A 19,367-nucleotide genomic window follows, 5' to 3' on the forward strand; every position below is an offset into this window, starting at 1 on the left:
AGGACAGGACCCGCAGCGTGGATCTTTGCTGTTGTGCGTTCAGAAGTGGGAAGACGGTTACGTGTCTCTCCTACTCTGCTCTGCAGGGAAGGGCTTTCTGCGATGCCAGGGACCACTACCCACAGTTCTCCCATGCAGACACTGGAGCGGGCAAATGGGTCTTGGTACTGAGCTAAGTAAATAGTTTATATAGGATGTTGCAATGAAAAATCCTTAATGAGTATATTCATGATAAATGTCCAGCAAAAAAGTTTGTATTTAATGTCATGCTATGAATATGTAAAAAGGCAAGGATTTTTGTGGGTGATCTCTTTTATTGGATCAACTGAATGGCTGCGAGGGCTACAGATAAGCTTTACAGTACTCTGTGATCTGAGCAGATCCAGACACAGGCATGGGTGAACTGGGTGATTGCCTGGACGGAAAGGGGTCCCGAAAATGGTAATTTTTTTTTCCGTTGTCCAATTATTATTATCATTATCTCTGATGAAGCGGGGCTCGATGCTAAAAGTTTGCCTGGAGCTGCCAAGAGTCTAGGTACAGTACTGGACCTGAGGAAGCATACCTCGTCTTTGAAAGCTTGCCTATATCCCTCCCACAAAAATCCTTGCCTTTCACATGTTTCCTGGGTCATCAGGCTACAACACCACCCCAACACTACCATGAATAGATAAAGTAATTAAAGAAAAAAAAGGAACAGGGCAGGCTTGGCAGTAATACCTCCTGTTTTTATGAAGATATTAAATCCTTAGTTCCTGTCCCCATACACGCTTGATCATTTAGATTTCTATTAAAACAACAACGGCAACAACACCAACAGTTGCTACTACAAATCAGTAGCTTATATCATTAGGTTTACAAAATCTAGTATTAATGGAAATGTCCTCATGAATTAAAATGAGTAATTTTCATTAATTTTCATTAATATTCTAAACCTTTTCCTCTGATGCTTAACAACACACATGGGCACGTTGTGCTTTGGCATGACAGCAGAAGCGTTAAAAGGGCCTGAAGACCATATAACCAGGCAGCTAGTCCAATTTCATCAGGCTTGTTGGTTGGGATCAACTCGAAAAAGGAAGCAATCACAAATAGTACAGAGTGAAGCAGGTATTTTACATTTTTCCAATCTTACTAATCTCGAGCGTAAACTAGGTGGTCTACATAAAACCCCAAATTACTTATTTTTAAGGCGATGGCGTCCCTCTAAATCCACAAAGATGCTCCCATGCAGAATGATGCTGGGAACCATGAGTAAGCAGGAAGCGTGCAGTCAGAATGGGTGTGCGCCTGACCTAGTTCTCCGGCACATACTAATATGGGACAAGAATGTAAGCCCGATGTAATTGCATGCTTTTCAAAAGGTTTATCGGCAGCTTTAATGTCCAGGACTCTCTTTCAAAATGAAAGGAAGCAAAATGCTTAGTGATGCCTTAATGATCCCAACAGAGACAGTAAAAAGGAGCTCTCCCATGTGGCTAAGATAAATAATGAAAAACATTTCCTGTACATAGCGAAGAGCGCATGGGAAGAAGCAGTACTAAGACCAATTCTGGTTAATTTGTAGCTATATATAGGAAGGAAGAAAGCAGTGCACGTGATGGAGTCGGCTTCAGATGTAATGCCAGGGCAATGCTAGGCACAAGGGCAGTCTCCGAATATGCTACAGGGGTCCAAAGAGAGTGGGAAGGATGCGACCGTGCCCCCTCCATACTGCCCTGCAGAGCTACCTGTCCCTGTAGCTGAGAGGCAATCTAGCACATGATGGATCTGCTGTCCCCATGTGCCATGGGAAGGAGCCAGTCTCAAGCATGCGGCGTTCGTGTTAGGAGTCTCCCCGAGTCTGGCTTCAGCCCAGGGTTGTCCTTACATATTGTACCTGGTGCCGAATGGGAGAGGGCAGTGGGATTTGGCATGCCTGAAGAGTGGTGGCACGTGACACCAGCACCAACACCTTCCGCCTTCTTCTGTAGTATGGGACATGGTTAACTTCTAGGAACATCTAGGCATGTGGCGCTTGACTTTCCCTGGCACTGCAGGGGCCTGAGGTGCTGACAGCGCTGTTGATCTCTCCCGTGCACACTGTAGCCTGATAGTTTCAGTCTTTTTTTTTTTGCAGCCTGTTGGGGGTGTTTTGTGACTTGTGGCATGGGGGACAGAGTCCTTTAGACTCCCCTGGAGTTAACATCCATTGGGTGGCTCCCTGCTAGTGCAAGGAGCTGAACTTGATGTCCCAGACGGTCCTTTTCCAGTCCTGTGTGGTAGGAGCACAATCTTCTGGGATTCAGAAAGGCAAAGGCTCAAGAAGGGATATATCCATCGGCCAAAAACAAGACCCAAGGAGGACAGGGAGGAGAGGGCGAGACGCTGGCACTCCAAAACGGGGACCTGACAGCAGCAAAAAGCAAACGATGCCCCTATGCAGAATGGCAATTTTTAGGGTGCTTCAGTGAAGACCAGTGAGGTTCATGGATTAGCCAGGAGATAGCACCAAGTGTGGCTGAGCATGAGCACCACTGGCTGATTTAAGTGCCCCCATTCAGATTTCCAAGTGTTCCCAATGACTTATTGACTAGGGGAATCATAGGCAATGAAACGCTTGTCCTCCCTCGCAACACACAACCTTCCCCTCCGTTGTTCTGGTCCGTGCTTCAATCAACTGCTAACCCAACAACTACATTTTACTAGGGTTTATTTGCATGCATTGAAGCAACAGCTTTTTCCTAAAGAAAAAGGGCAATTCAGAAACGTAGCGAAGACAGGGCACCAAAACTGTGCAAGAGAAAAGGTTATATTTGCAACCTGCTGGCAGCCCGGTCTAGTTTCCCCCAAACTGTCTGTCTAAAAACGAGCACATATTGGCCATGCTTGATTCTACCCTGAGAGAGGGATTAAAATAAAATGGCTTGTCAGACAAATACATCCACAATAAGAATTTGTGCTTCATCAGATTTATCCTCTCCTTCTGTGGTTGCGGGGAGATCGTTCCAGGTGGTTGCCCAGAATACAAGCAAAATCTGATCACAACGAAGGCAAAAGGTGGTCACTCCAGAGCCCCTGCAAAGGAAGGCCAGATTGGAGACCTAGTTCTGATCTCAACCGAGTAAATGAGGAGTATTTGAACGCTGGTTAGACAAACACTTGTCTGGGATGTTTTAGACCGGGATGATCCTGCCTGGAGCAGGGGTTGGACTAGATGACCTCCTGGGGTCCCTGCCAGTCCTACTTTTCTATGAATTCCCCCAAAGCTGGTGGAGTTGCACTGGTATAAATTGAGATGAGAACCAGCTCTCCCTGGAGATTTGGCTGGTTAGGCCTAAAAGAAGTGGAGCAGGAGGCAGCAATAGTAGCACAAATTCACATGACTGCATTTGATCTCGCTCTGTAACTTGGGTATGCCTAGTGCGATAATAAAAAAATATAGCTTGAACAGATGCCGAGGGGTATTAGCAGGTGTGGGAGAAAGGGAAGCCTTCTGAGTTTCCCTTTTGATGTGCTTTTCTCATGGAGAGGATCATTAAATTGATGTCCACTCGATACACAGGACAGCTGTATTAGCAATCCGAATCTTCGCAGCAAGTTGGATTGAACCGATGAAGAGGGAAACAAGCTGCTTTCCTGTTTGTCATATATAAAAGTTGGGCAGAACGAACACCAATCTATGATATCCTTTACCCATTTGAAAGAAAAGGGAGTCCACGGTTGTGTTTGAGGCCAGTACTGTATTGCATTTATTGGAGCAGAGAGTTATTTGTCCCGCAGCAATGACACAGTAAGCAATGCAGGGAGCACATTGATTGTCTGCATGCCATAAATAAGCAGAGCTATCGTTAAACAGAGAAAACTAATCTCCTCTCGCATGTATATGGACGGCATAACTGTTATGGATTGGAAGCTCCTGTTATTAAAATGTCTGCACAAATGAGAACGTAGATGTTTCGTCTCCCACATGTGTCAGTCCTGTGTCTATCATTGCCTTATTTGTGATTTGTTATAAACACTTTATGTACAGCTATTTCCAATATTCACTATTTAAAAAAAAAAATGCTGCTGCTTTTCAAAACTTTAAAAACCACGCAGGTGCATGAGACCGGCTTGTGTCTTCTGCAGTTTGCCCGGCACCTAACACAGCCCTGTCCGTGTCTAGACTCGTTCTGGACGCTGCACGTTCACCAGTTGTACAGTAATCTCCCCATCATGCTTTGCTTCACAATTTTAAACCGATAAATGGTTCTCTAATTGTGACTCAGGGAAGCGTTTTGAAGGAAGTTAATTTGCTTTCTGAAATATAATGGCTGTAGCTCCAGCTATTACAGTTTGCTGTAAAAGCCGGAGTTTTTAAAAGTTAGGATTTCCTAACACTAACTAACTCTTCAAAGTCTTAAACCCTAAGGAAATATGAAACACGGGCTCACTTCTCCATAGGGGAGGGCCCCCATCACTGGGTTACGTTTGGATCCCGGCTGAGCTGGGCCTCCCATCTCCTGCATGCGAGCTCTAACCAGTAATGGTACTGGGGACATGGTGGGCTTCCCCTCACCTGGCTGCAATGCAAGTCCATGGCTTTGTGTGAAGGGGGTCAGGTAGGGCATCCTGCCTGAACAGAAGTGCCTATTTCAGACAAAATTTAAGACATGCACCTGTGGGTTTCCTATGCGTGGGTCCCTGCATCCCTCACCGCGTTGCAGCATCTGTGCTGAATCCCAACCCCAAGGTGCTCAAGTCACTCCGTTCAAGGCATCGGGATTTAGCAATAGCACAACTCAGGTGCCTCTCGCAGAGCCCCGCACCGGTCCATTTTTAGGAGGTCAGCCCTTGGTACCCCCCACTCCTGCCCAGGCTGCCGAAACTCCTACATACACCTCTGGGATTTAGGACATCCAACTGGGGTTTTTGAATTACACCCGTGGGCACATGTGCCTGTATTTTATACAAGATGATTCACAGCATTGCCTCAACTAGGTCCCTTTTCAAGTCTGGGCCCAGGTGTCTAAGATGTGGGTGCTGCAGTGAGTAATTTGGAAATGCCCAAGCCACTGGTAAATCCGGCCCCACAACAAGCAAAGGGAAGCAGCTCAAGTATAATTTAACATTGCTGTGCCTTCTTTGGTATCGTTTTGTGTTACATGCTAGATGGCACATGCCAGGTTGTTTCTGCTACAGCTGCAAGCACAACCAAGTGTTATATTTAAAGGAAGCATTTTTACAATATAGAGCAGCCGACACGTTGCAAAGTGGCTCTCGTCTGTTCTGCAAGAGCTCCATCAATGTACAGCGGATTCATTTTTCCATCTGTGTTAGAATTACAGATGGAAAAAATGTCCACCCGGTCTGATGCAATTCATCAGCAAGTCCCAAAAACTCTGGCAGCAGAATTTCCACTTTAAAGTCTGATGAAATGCCTGATTGTTTTAGCCTATTCTGTGCATAGTGCTTTACTGTTAGCAACGTTTATAACATTACTCATTTATTCGAGTCCGAACAGAAATCCACTGTTTCTACAAATGTAACTTGAAGCTACAGTCTGGAATACAGTCTTTCTGGTTTAACATTGCACATCTCCACCTTGATTGCAAGTCCAGGCTTTGCCAATTTAATCTCTAACATTTTTAAAAACCAGCTTGCCCACAGATAGTCGGATAGTTCACGTACAAAACTTTAGTTGCTGTTAATGGGAGGTGCCGTCATCAAGATGTGACACACAGATCCCCAAGAACAGATGGGTTATTTCTTGCTAACACATGCTTGTGCAGCAAATGAAAGCACAGGGTTTTTGAACCCGAAAGCTTGCTTAATAACTATTCTCCAACCATTGGGGTTGGTCTAATAAAAGATATCAAATTCACCCAAGGAACCTTGCCTGCCTATGTCCTTAGACCAACATGGCTACACCCCAAACCCATGCAACCTAATGGGCATTTATTTAATTTTAGAACGTGTTCTACTTTCTCACTCGCTCTAATCTTTTCCAAAAAGAAACAGATCACACCAGAATGGATATTGCCCAACTGGAATAGGTCACAGCTCATTTAGGTGTCAGATAATGGACTTACTGAAAACCTCAGAGGAAGGCAAACTTCTTCCCTATTGCTTCAGGCTAACATCTTGCCAGAGACACTTTCCTCTCCAAAACAGCTAAGAACGATGACCTCCTGGCATCCCTCCCAACCCGAATTTTCTATGAATATTCCTAGTGATGGGGAGTGAAGTCTGTTTCCACTGCTGAAGTTATTTGGCTTATCAGTCCATTGACAAATGCTCGCTCTCACATCTAGCCCTCATACATAACATCTAAATATTACAGTAACAGGAGCTTCACAAATGCTTGCAAGGACTAGGCAAGTGTATTCAGCCAACACTTTAAATACAGTTGACCTTATCACTTTTAAAAGACCATGCCTCCTTTCCAGGCAGAAGGGCAAAGGGTACATTAGTGGGGTCATCTAGGAGAGAAGGCCGATGAAAGATGAGCCGCTCCAAATATAAGACCTTCTGTCTGCCTCTAGGGACAGGAAAATAAATGTTGCCCTCCTTAGTATACATGCTGCCGTGGTATAAATGAGTATAAATGCGTATTGATTTAAGCTCGGGGACTTTTATGGGTGCTATTATGCTTTATCTGTACTAGACGAACTGACCCGACCTGACAAAGGAGCAGAAGAGACAATAAGCAGCGTGCCGTCCTGGGTCCCTGCCCCATCCATTTACAACAGACCTATTCATACAGGCCCATAGCAAGAGAGCAAGTTACACTTTCATGCAGTTTAAAAACAACACTGCATCTCCAACTCTCTGCTTTACCGACTATTCATGCTTCTGCTTTTATTTCAGTCGATCCCCACAGCTTCAGCTACACGACAGAGAATTAGACTGTAAACTCTCCTTACAGGCATTTTGTGGAAAGCATCAAAAATGGCTATTTCTGACCAGGCTTAGGCCAGATCCGGTCCAACAGCAGCATTTCAAAGTGTTAAATAATAGGAAGTTATCCACTTTCTCAGCTGGAGCTCTGGAGCACCCATTGCAACCCCCCCGGTTTGAGAGACAAATACAAAAGACCCCACTACTTACGGTCGGTTCATATGTTCGTAGAGTTGTGCTCACGCCGCAATCCTGAAATAATAACGGGAGAAAGCCAAGTCACAGAGACACTTCGGAGTTTAAACTGTTTATGCTGCAGCTGTCCCTCCGCCCCCAAGACCCAGATGTCTGATTCACGTAAATATTTCAACTTAAAAGTCCTCTGCCAGCATGTCCAGGAGACAGCGGACGCTGCTGTTTGCATATGCAAGGCTGTATGCAAACCCCCCTCCAGCATTATTTCAAATTGTGATGTATTCCAATAGCTTTCTGCTGCCTTTTTCTTTTCGTAGGACCCTGTTAGGAAAGATGCAGCTTTATTTCCCTCTTACAAATACAAATTTCCCACATTAAGGAACTGCGGGATAAATTTCCAAAGGCCTGAATTATAGGGCCATGTGCAAAAACACAGGACGGTGTTCGTTTTCATTTATTGCAACAGATTTTGGATCAGGGACTTAATCTCCACATGCTGTTACTGGGATATTAGGCATTTTCATGCACAAATGACCTTTTAGGCACTCGGTTGACAATCTGCAGCGTCGTGGGATTGGACTGATGTAGTTGTGATGGACCAGGAAATATATGAGAAAGAAAAAATGTTTTGAAGGGGGTGATATCATGTATTGAACTGACGACTGTGTAGTTGGAGGAGAGATTTGCTAAGCTTCCAGGCACAAAATGGATCAAGAACTGAGGAAGGGCATTTTGTATCCAAAAGCATGTCTATCTCTTCCAACTGTACTGCTGGTCCAGTTAAAGATATCGTATTACCACAAACCCATTGCTTCTTTCAGTCTCCATATGCTAATACTGTACATTTGATTTAAGTGCATAACCTCGGGACTGAAAAAGGGTATGCACTTACTGAAATTTAATATAAGCGATGCACAAACTTCACAAGCCTGGAGTATTAAGAGGTCTGAAATGACAAGCACCTGCCGATTTCAAGGCTCTTAAGACAAGGTTCCTTGGGTGAATTTGATATCTTTTATTAGACCAACCCAAATGGTTGGAGAATAGTTATTAAGCAAGCTTTCGGGTTCAAAAACCCTTCGTCAAGGCTCTTAAGAGTCACTTTCAGGGCTGCTGTCACTCAGGGAAATGAGGTATTGCACTTATCTGGTGCCGCTGGGCCCAAATTCACACACACAACGGCAGCACTCACATGCAGCACTGCAGAGGTATAACTGCATGATACTGCAAATGAGACCCTTAATCAATAGATGCTTAGATGCTTTCCTATATGATGCATGCTCGGATGGCTCAGAAATAGCCAAATGCAAATGTCATTCCAGCAAACAGAACTTTTACTACTAAGTACATTTGCTTTTCAGTATAAATATGACAAAGTTGGGGGAGACATGTGAAAGAGCCTTTATTCTCATTCATTTCAACCATCCAGAGCTAGACAGCTCGGTCAGTTTTAATTCTGAATACAGCACTAAACAGACATTAGGTAAGATTCCTCTGCTTTTAATTGCTTCTCTTAACACACACAAAACCAAGCTGTCATGAGAGGCTGTGGCCAAACAGGGAGTGAGGACACATCTGGTTGTTGGTTAGCTTTTATTGAACAAGCAGTGCAAGGGAGCTCGTTAATCAGAAGTGCCAACAAAAGGGAAAAAAGGGAACAATAGAAGTGGAGAGCAGCCAGCGGCTGCGGTGGGGGGCGGGTAGGTGAGGGGTGATGCAATGTGGGATCTTTGGAGGACTGATTCAACTCATGTCACAGAAAGCTTGGCATGTCCACATGTTAATAGTGAACTGGATCTCAGTGAACCAGTTTAAAATAGTATTTGATTTTCCAGGTACACGTTTGAACCACTCCAGATTTTCCAGGTACACGTTTGAACCACTCCAAGCTGTTTTGAACTGGTTTAAATTGGCTGCTCTCTGTCTGCTTCAGGTTTAAACTGCATTTTTACTGTTCTAAGTGCCATAGGCGTCCATGCCCTGAGTTCACGAAGTGCATGAGACAGCCTTCTCCCATCCCAAAGTGTGCACCAGGGGCCAGATCGTATGTCGCTTACCCAATTAGCACTTCTGTAGCCTCAGAGCTGCTATTTTTGGCACTCGCACGCAGTTTGCAACCCTATGCTGAGCACAGTGCGGACACACAAGCTCCCGCAAGACTCCTGAGCATGCGTCTTGGAGCTGTTTTCTGGCCGGGCGGTTATGCGGTGCCGCACACTCACCCGGCTACATACGCAAGTCCTGAAATTGTAGCCAGGCAAAAACCCCATGACTAGCATGTGTTAGATGCTACAGAAGAAGGGGCCCTTCCATGGTTTACCTCAAGAGCCTCATGGTCAGGGCTCTCATTTAGGTCCTAGACCCCCCCCGCCAATGGACTTAAACGTAATATCTTCTTCCCAGTGCAGAGCTTGAACCATACAGCCAGAGCTCAGACATGTCCAAGGCCCTGGGGAAATATGTGGGGCCAAGGAGAGCACAAGCTGGAGACTGACTCAGGTCCAGCCTGGACCCTTACTCAAGGGACAGAAGCTCCCCATTTTCTCCGGTGACTATTAAATGCAAGGCTCAGTGGCTCAGCTATATGAGGAGGGCTGGAGAAGGGACAGAATAATGCTTGACCTGTGACCCGGGAGTCAGAGCAGCACCTTGGGAAGCAGGAGAGAAGTGTGCTGCCGTGACTAATTTGGAAATGCCCAAGCCACTAGTAGATCCGGCCCCACAACAAGCCAAGGGAAGCAGCTCAAGTATACTTTAACATTGCTGTGCCTTCTTTGGTATCGTTTTGTGTTACATGCTAGATGGCACATGCTAGGTTGTTTGTGCTACAGCTGCAAGCACAACCAGGTGTTATATGTAAAAGAAGCACTTTTACAATATAGAGCAGCCGACACGTTGCAAAGTGGCTCTCGTCTGTTCTGCAAGAGCTCCGTCAGTCTACAGCGGATTCATTTTTCCGTCTGTGTTAGAATTACAGATGGAAAAAATGTCCACCTGGACTGATACAATTCATCAGGGAGCTGAGAACTGAGGTCTCCCACTTCTTGGGAGCCTTAACTAGTAGGCTACTGGGTGAAAATATTAGGGAGCCCTCACCCTCATTCGCCTACAGGTCATTTCCAGCAGGTATGCATCTCACCGAAGAGTGAAAAGTCCCACTTACATAGCTGGGAAAGTGCCGTTTGGCTCCGTAAAGTGAAACAGGATCTGAACCTTTAGATGGGAAGAGTTAAAACCCTGTAAATTTACACCCTAACTTACTAAATAGTAACTCCCCTTTGTGGACAAACCCTCAAGGAAACCCAGAACTGATGCACCGACAACACATTAAAATATTAACATTGATTTTCTTGCATTTGTTACATAAGACACTAATTAAAGAACTTTTTTTTTTAAGTTGTGACTTATTTTTGGTTTCCCAAAACCTCTGCAAAATACAGATTCAGCTCTCAATAGTTACTTACCTAGGCTCTTATTCTAAAAAGGCTACAAACAATTTAAAACTCCACCTTCTCTCTCTGGAAGGAATCCCAAGGACTAAATGCTAACTCATTCCACCCAGCTCATCTGCTACCGTGTTAACTGCCTCTGTTTTTTTAACCAGTGACATGACAGTAACTAAAACCAAAAGTGCAAAGTAGTTGCATCAAGTTAGTGCACCTATTAACTGCAGAAAATCCCTTCTCAGAATTGAGCATAGTCAGCTCCTAAGAAAAGCAGGGAAATTACATACTGTTTACATGAAATGCTGTTTCAGTCAAAAGCTTCCTAGCTTGAAACACGTGCAGAACATCTAGGCTGCAAAGAGGAAGCTGTGTTTCAACACATGGGGATATACCTGAGCTAGCCCTAATCTAGTTAGCTGGTACTGTCAGCACTGAGGATGAAATGACATGTGCTACCTGCCAAAGTCCTTAACTTGCACTTCAGCTGGCCTATATAACCTGTGCTATGGCATATGGATTGTAATTATTGTCTGTGCTGGCTAGATTCAAGCTTTCTTAGATACCCAGCCTGCAATTCCACCTTCTGATTACAGTGTACTCGCTACCTTCCTGCTGAGAAGTGGGAAACTTGGTACACGGAAGAATCATGGAGTTACTCAAGGGGTGTGTGCCTTCTAGGAATGACCTACTGAGCGGTCCGAGTCCTTCTTGGCACAGATGATCTAGCTCAGTGACAGCTGCACAGAGGAAAACCAAAGGTAAATTCCTTTTTTAAAAAACCCCCAGGGTAGCAAGGGCGAACGGAGCAAGTGTGACCTTGTTTACATGGTGTGACTAAGAGTTTTAGTTAGCACAGTGACAGCTCCTCCAGGGAAACATGGTTTTTATCTTTTTGAGACCAGCACCTTGGCTGGGGTAAATCTTCCTACTGCCAATCAAAGGCCCCGCACCACTTTCACACCACTCGTGAACAAAGTGTTTACAACAGCCAAGTCTCTCGCTCCTGTTTTCATAATCACTAAAGTTTACCCGAGTTCGTGGGCCGGACCCCTCCTGTTCTGTTTACAAGGCTGGACGAACATTTTGTGCAAATGGATAAATATTGTGCTTTCTAAGAATATTTCAATTCTATGAATCCTGTTCCCCCTCAGATAAATATTTGGTGCGTGCAATGGGTTTCAACCACAATCCACAGGGGAAATGCATCCAGATTTTGTGGAAATCCACAAAGACCGAGAAACCTGCCAAAACACACAAAGCTGACACCTACTCCAACATTATAAATAGGCGCTTGTGTGAAGTGCATGCATGTGGGTGCCAGGATGGTTTTGTAATACTCTTGCTCTTGAAATCTGAAAAGTTGCTAAACTCAAGTGCACTCTGGAAGACAAAACAGTCCATTCACGCTCATTTTCAGTTTGTTTGGCTTGGCAAGCGTTCCCAGGTTGTCCAGGCTTTAGTTGAAATGAGGGTCTGTTATGTGAGTGGTTACCTCAAGGGGGCATGACAAAAGGAAAATCTGGGATTTTTAGGAAACCAGGAGCTGCAAAACAGCTTTCCTCCAAAGAAAAACAGCACCGTTCTGCTCAATAATGGAGTGAGTTCACATCTAAGCTGTGACGCCTATTTTCATGGACAAGATTATCTCACTCAGGAGCCTGGATGGCTCAGACAAGTAGAAACAGACACAGAAAACCTCTTTATTCTTAAATTTGAGGGTTTAATCCAATCGAGGCTGGAAGTGACCAAAAGCTGTTGACATCTCATGGCTGTTTTGTGACCATGGACTTGATGTGCTTAGTACAGCTCACAATAGGATATGTGTCCACCTCGCAAAACCCACCGCCACTAGCCAACCTATTTATCAGCGGGCAAACCAAGGCCTAAATGGACACAAAATCCATCAATCCTCTCACCACTAGCACAGGGTGGCCTTTTTTCACCCAGAGCCTGTACTGTAGGGGAGGTGGTAGATTAGTAGATTCATAGATGTTAGATGCTTATAAGATCATCGGGTCCAGCCCCCTGCACTAGGGGCAGGAAAGACCACTGGGACCAGATGACCCCGGCAAGGTGGGCATCGAGACGCTTTTTGAAGATCACCAGGGTGGGTGACTGTGGTACCTCTGGGGGGAGCCTGTTCCAGACCATCGGCACTCGACGTGTAAAGAAGTTTTTCCTTATGTCCAATGTGAAGTGATCTTCAAGCAGCTTGTGCCCACTGTTTCTTGTCTTCCCCTGGGCTGCCTTGGTGAACAGATGCTCCCCCAGGCCCTGATGTGTGCCTCTGATATACTTAAAGGCTACTACAAAGTCCCCTCTAAGTCTTCTCTTCCCCAGGCTGAACAGTCCCAAGTCTTTCAGCATCTCCTCGTATGACCTGCTTGCCAGCCCTCTAATCATGTGCGTGGCCCTCCTTCGGACTCTCTCGAGCCTCTCCACGTCCTTTCTGAAGTGCAGCGCCCTGAGCTGGATGCAATATTCCAGCTGTGGTCTCACCAACGCCAAGTAGAGCAGGAGGATGGCATCCTTAGCCTTACTCGAGATGTATCGGTAGATGCATGCCAGTGTTTGATTAGCTCTGCCAGCTATGGTATTGCATTGGAGGCTCATGTTCATTCTGTGGTCTATCACAACCCCCAGGTCTCATTCAGTTGTGGTGTTGGCAAGTGTACTACTATCTGTAAGTGTGTTGTGGATTAATTCTCCCCAGATGGAGCACTTTACATTTCTCCGTATTAAATGTCATCAGGTTGAGATCCACCCACCTTGTGAGCCTGTCTAGGTCAGCGTGTGTTGCCAGCCTGTCTTCAAGCATGACCACGCTCCCCCATAATCTGGTGTCATCCGCAAACTTTGCCAGTTCGCTTTTAATACCTGAATCCAAATAATTGATGAACATGTTGAAAAGCACTGGTCCAAATATTAAACCCTGAAGGACACCACTGGTCACCTTCCTCCATGCTGATTCAGTTATGTTTATCAATGCTTTCTGGGTCCTACCTCCGAGCCAGTTACTTAGCCACCAGACTGTAAAGTAGTCGAGGCCGCATTTTCCCAATTTTATCATGAGGACATCATGGGAGATTAGGTTGAAGTCCAAGTATACGACACCAACCTCATTTCCCCCATTCAGGTGGTGAGTTACCTGATCATAGAAGGAAGTGAGATTGGTCAGGCATGACCTGCCCATAATGAAGTCATGTTGGCTGTCCTTTAGAGGAAGCCATGGGGGCTGCCTTCTGTTAGCTTATCGATAATGGATTCACTGATAATTTTTTTCCAGGATTTTACCAGGGAGTGAGGGAGCTGGTGCAGCAAATGCCAAGGTGCCACCTGTTTTGTTGATAAGGCTGGATTGCTGAATGGCAAGTCTCAAATGTGCCTTCCCGAAGCACTGAATTACCAAGCCATTTTTAAAATGGTAATTTCTAATCCTATTGGAGATGGCTGGCATTCAAACGAAAGGTAACATCAAGTGGCCCAGGGCCTCATGGCAAGAGGTAGAACGTAATTTATTCCCTGCATTAATGATGTTTTGAGCTTGCGAGAACTTAACAGCCGCATCCCATTAACTTCAAAGCTGTTTTCCTGGAAATGGCTTGAAACAAGAGTTTCAAACCACTTTGGAAGAGCTTAAAGTTAGCGCATGGCCAGGTGTATCAGAACCAGCTTCACAAACTGCGGTGCGGAGGGTAGTGGTGGAATCGAACACAGCTTTGGCAAATGTTTTCACAGGCCTCTACTGGAGTGGGTGGCATATAAACCTAATAAATAAATATGTGCTTGTATTGATTTAGTTTTGGCATATGGGCTTGCAAGCTTATTAGGTGGAGCTTTTAAGTGATCCTCCACTCCCATTGGCTTTAAACAGCAGATGGTAGCTACTATCTATCTACCTGCACGTGGCCAGTGTGGAATAAAAGAAAGGTGGAAACACTAATAAAATGTGAGAGATTGCTGGGAGGTCCAAGAATAACAGAAGTGAGTTAAATGATAGACAAGCCATAGCAAGTTCCCAAACCCTTTATGCTGATGTCGTTGACCAGAAAATATAAATCCTCAAGTGACAAAAGAAACGCACACTTCTCACTTCTGAGGAGCTGTTGAAGCCGAGGCAGGCTGTTTCCCAATCTGTGTACTTTCATAAAGTCTCAAAAGACATAAACGCAGATTGCAGCAAAGCCCTTTTCTCAGACTCCCCTCAGCTAGGTGAGACTCAACATGTCTACAGAAATGGTACCAAACACGGCAAGAAACCTAGGGAAGACCAAATTCACAAACAGATTGGCTAAAAGAAAACTCTTGCTCGATCCCCATCTCAAAATACAGTTTTCAAGCCCAGGGAATGGAGGTTAATGCAGTACATAAATCAGTAAGATGCAAGGAAATTAGACCCGCGGTCTTCCAAGGTGGAACAGGGTCAAGGTTTCTAGCTCTTCTCATAGCCTCCCACTTTTTAAGAATTATTTTTATAATGGTTTCGACTAATATGTTTATGCCCACAGGGAGGATAATTTCTCCCTAGAAAATGGTTCCAAACTATTAACAAATTTAAAAAAATCCCACAGTGCATTAACATTCATGTGGAGCAAACACCACTGCATTGCTAACACCTGCCTCTCATCCTGGCTGAATTTCTACCAGTACCAGAAATATGGGCTGCTCTGGGGCCTCAGGTTGTTCCAAGCAGATGTATTTAAGCCTTTATTAGTGAATGTTAAAAATCATAGTTATTTACATTGCTTTGTAGAGTTGAAAGAGAATATAGGACCTACATGGTAGCTAGAGGGGTACATATTAGTATATGTGTACACAGTCTAAGACATGCAGTTATTACACTCTGGGGTATTTCTACTGAAGTTAAAGGGGTTTTTACAGAGCTTGGAGTTGCTGCCAGCAGAGAAGATATAAGCTTTTATGCCAGGCGTGCCCATGTATTTTAAACCTCAAACAAACTGAAAATGTCAGCTTGGGAATGGATTGGAAAAAGATTGGGAAGAACTGATTTTTCTAAATATATGAAACAAGTAGTTGTCCATTGAGTTGGTTTTATTCTTTTAATGCATAGTAGCAGGAGTGAAACAATGTTATTGAGAGTAAGCGCTTACCCTAACTCTGTGTAAACACAGCTTACTAACACAGGAACAGCCGGGCTAAGCTTTTTCTGGTGCTGATTAAATAAAGTTTCTTGCCGTATTTTGGTGAAGGTTTTTCTCTCTCTAACACAGGGGCGGGCAATTATTTTGGGCAGAGGGCCGCTTACTGAGTTTCAGCAAGCCATCGAGGGCTACAGGACAGGCAGCCCAGGGCAGATTAATATTAATTTTCTAAATTGTTTAGGGGCTCCGCAGGCCGGATAGAATGGCTTGGCGGGCTGCATCCGGCCCATGGGCCGCATTTTGCCCACCCCTGCTCTAACATCAGTTGAAACTGGCAATTCCTAATCATTTCACATCATGCAGTTAGTTTGAAAGATGCTATGCACTTAACATACTCAAATGACTAATATTTGTTACAACACAAGGATTAGGTAACACGTTGGGACTGGCGCTGGGTTATGCAGTTAAGAGAGTTATGCCCTTGTCTGATATCGTGGAGTATCCCAGTTCTTAAAGTTATACCAAAGGACCAGCACAGCCTTGTAGAGACACTTGTCTCTGTTTAAGCCTCACTTAATTACAGCTTAGCTACAATCTGTGCCTGATCATTTTTAGAAACCCCTGCAATGGGTGGATACAGTGCAAAACAGCAGTGTCCTCACAGCCTTTGGCACACATTTTAACTAAGGTCTCATATCAACCCATGCTCCTAACTCTAAATGTGATTCATCTATGCCAGTGGGGGCCAACCTTCTTGTGCCACAAATTAGCCCCATGCCCTCCCCCAGTGCCACTCTGATCCCTTCCCCTTACTTGATCTGCTGCTTTGCTTTCTACTCCATGCCCTGTGTCCCCTGCCCTATCTGCCCCCCTGTTGCCTGTCTGCCCCAGTCTGCTGCATGCCACACACAGAGGCAGTGGTACCACTGGTGGCACTCGAGTCCACCACAAGTTGGTCAACCAGACCTACCAATGCCTGGAGGACTCCAGGCTTCCCCACAGCTGGCCCAGTGTCTGCTATAACAGTTTCTCAACCTGTGGGTCGCAACCCAAAAGTGGGTGGCAAGAATATATGAAAGGGCTGTGAACAAACTTAAAAAAATTATTCTCCTTTGAAGGAGAAAAATGTGGGTAACCATTTTCCATTGCAGGCTGGCAGAGGGGCACTGGGTCAGGACTGGCCATCGATGTTTACAAATGGGTCCTGGTAGAAAAAAGGTTGAGAACCGCTGAGCTATAATAGTACAGTTCCCAACAGCGAGTTCAGCCTGAATCATTTCTGGATTTACATTATCAGCTGCTGGCAGAAAGGGCTTTAAGGGGAAGACGCTGGCAGGAGGAAGAGGCCACTGGACAGGTTGCCCATCACCAGGGATCCTGGTTGCTCTGATAAAAAAAAATCCCCAATTTTTGGATTTAAAAAACTAACCCCAAATCCATATTTTTTCCTAATCAAAATGAAACACCACTGTATATGAAAGGGACCTGGGGGTAATAATAGACCACAGTGTGAATATGAGCCGGCAGTGCAATGCTGTAGCCAGGAGGGCAAATAATACTCTAGTGTGCATCAATTGATGCATCTCCAGCAAAACCAAGGAGGTGATTCTTCTGCTCTACTTAGCATTGGCGAGACCACAGCTGGAGTACTGCGTCCAGTTCTGGGCACTGCATTTTAACGAGGACATGGACAAACTCATGAATGACACTTGCCCTTGGAGGTTGGGGGAGGTGGCAAGCGGTGACTGCCTGCAAGTGTCACTGGCAGCGTCAGCAGTGCTTCTCTCAGGGGGTGCACTGCCAGTTTCAGGGGGTGCATGTGCCCCCGTGTGCACCCCCTACGTGTCGCTGATGGACAAGCTTGAGAGAGTCCAGAGAAGAGCCACCTGTATGATCAGAGCCTTACATGGCAAGTCATACGAGGAAAGGCTGAGGGACCTGGGACTCTTCAGCCTGAAGAAAAGAAGGCTGAGAGGGGACCTGGTATCAGCTTACCGCTACACTAGGGGAGTACATCAGGGGCTTGGTGAGCAACTGTTCCCCAGGGCACCCGAGGGGAAAACTAGGAGTAATGGCTACAAACTCCAGAAGATTGATTCAGACTCAACATTAGGAAGAACTTCTTCACAGTCAGGGTGTCCAGACTGTGGAATAAGCTCCCTCCAGAGGTGGTGCAATCACCTACCCTGGAAATCTTCAAGAGGAGACTAGACAGTCACCTTGCTGGGGTCACCTGACCTCCAGTTATCTTTCCTGCTTGGTGCAGGGGGGCTGGACCCGATGATCTTCTGACGTCTCTTCCAGCCCCGTGCAAACTATGAATCTATATCTTCTTGGCCTCTTGAAGGTTCGGATCAAGCATAATGGCTTCTTAATCTGGCAGGGGAAACACCATGTATCTGTGTCCCGTCTCTTCCAGCCCCGTGCAAACTATGAATCTATATCTTCTTGGCCTCTTGAAGGTTCGGATCAAGCATAATGGCTTCTTAATCTGGCAGGGGAAACACCATGTATCTGTGTCCATGAAGCAGGGGTTTAGGTTGTAGCCGTGTTGGTCTAAGGACACAGGCAGACAAGGTTCCTTGGGTGAATTTGATATCTTTTATTAGACCAACCCAAATGGTTGGAGAATAGTTATTAAGCAAGCTCTTGCACACACCAACTACTGCAGCTTCCTTAGCCTGACGAAGGGTTTTTGAACCCGAAAGCTTGCTTAATAACTATTCTCCAACCATTTGGGTTGGTCTAATAAAAGGGATCAAATTCACCCAAGGAACCTTGTCTGCCTGTGTCCATGAAGGCAGTTTTCCTGAACCGCCTGGCAGGAGAATGGCCCTCTTGGCTGGTTCAGTACCCGCCGAGGTGCAGCAGCTTTAAGCCCAATTTATGGAAACGGGAGTCTCCTCCTTCGCTTGCTCCGAGAGGCTTGTGGCTGGGGGCAAGCAAAACTCTGGGGCATCCGAACCCCATGCCTTCGGGCTTGGGCCTGCACGTAGGATGCCCGCCAACGGTTTTGGAAACATCTGACGTCCCAGGTGCGGGTGGAGGATGTTTGCCACTTCTGGTTCTGGACTCTCCGATGTGGAATTAGTTTTGGCCTTGGATACAAATTAAATAAATAAAACACACACACACACATGCACACACTTATATACATATATATGCAGACATACATACTTATATACATATACATACATACACACACATATACATATACACGTGTATATACACACACACATATATATGTGCACACATATACGCGTGTATATATACACACACATACATACTTTTATATACATACATATACACATGCACACACATATACATATATATACACAGACATACAGACTTATATACATATACATACACACACACTATATATATACGCACACCTTTATATAGATATGTATATATACACACACACACATACATACATACTTGTATACATATATATGTACACACACATATATATGCACACTTATATACATATACACACATACTTATATACACACACATACATGTACATACGTATATTCATCTAGATATGCACACACATACTTATATACATGTATATATGCACGCACATTTATGCGTGCATAAATAGACACACACACGCAAATATTAGTGGTGTTTCATTTTAATCATGGAAAAAAGTGGATGTGGGGTTACTTCTTTTAATCTGAAACCGGGGGATTTCTCTTCCTGGCTGCCAGGCGGGCCGACCCCGGACGCTGCCCCCGCCCCAAGGGCTGGCGCGCTCCCC

General features: G+C 45.1%; 1 protein-coding gene across 2 annotated transcripts in view; it reads right to left on the reverse strand.

The window, feature by feature from the left end:
* The window catches only part of KCTD20 (potassium channel tetramerization domain containing 20), a 22,929-nt gene extending 15,716 nt beyond the window's left edge, over positions 1-7,213 (reverse strand). For both annotated transcript variants that reach the window (XM_025206042.1, XM_006025271.3), the window contains exon 1: positions 7,072-7,213. In XM_025206042.1, coding sequence (XP_025061827.1) covers positions 7,072-7,082 — 11 coding nt within the window. In that variant the 5' untranslated portion in view covers positions 7,083-7,213. The remainder of the gene's footprint in view (positions 1-7,071) is intronic.
* Between the last annotated feature and the right edge of the window lie 12,154 nt (positions 7,214-19,367).

The sequence above is a fragment of the Alligator sinensis genome, unplaced genomic scaffold, assembly GCF_000455745.1.
Source record: "Alligator sinensis unplaced genomic scaffold, ASM45574v1 scaffold872_3, whole genome shotgun sequence".
Lineage (NCBI taxonomy): Eukaryota > Metazoa > Chordata > Crocodylia > Alligatoridae > Alligator > Alligator sinensis.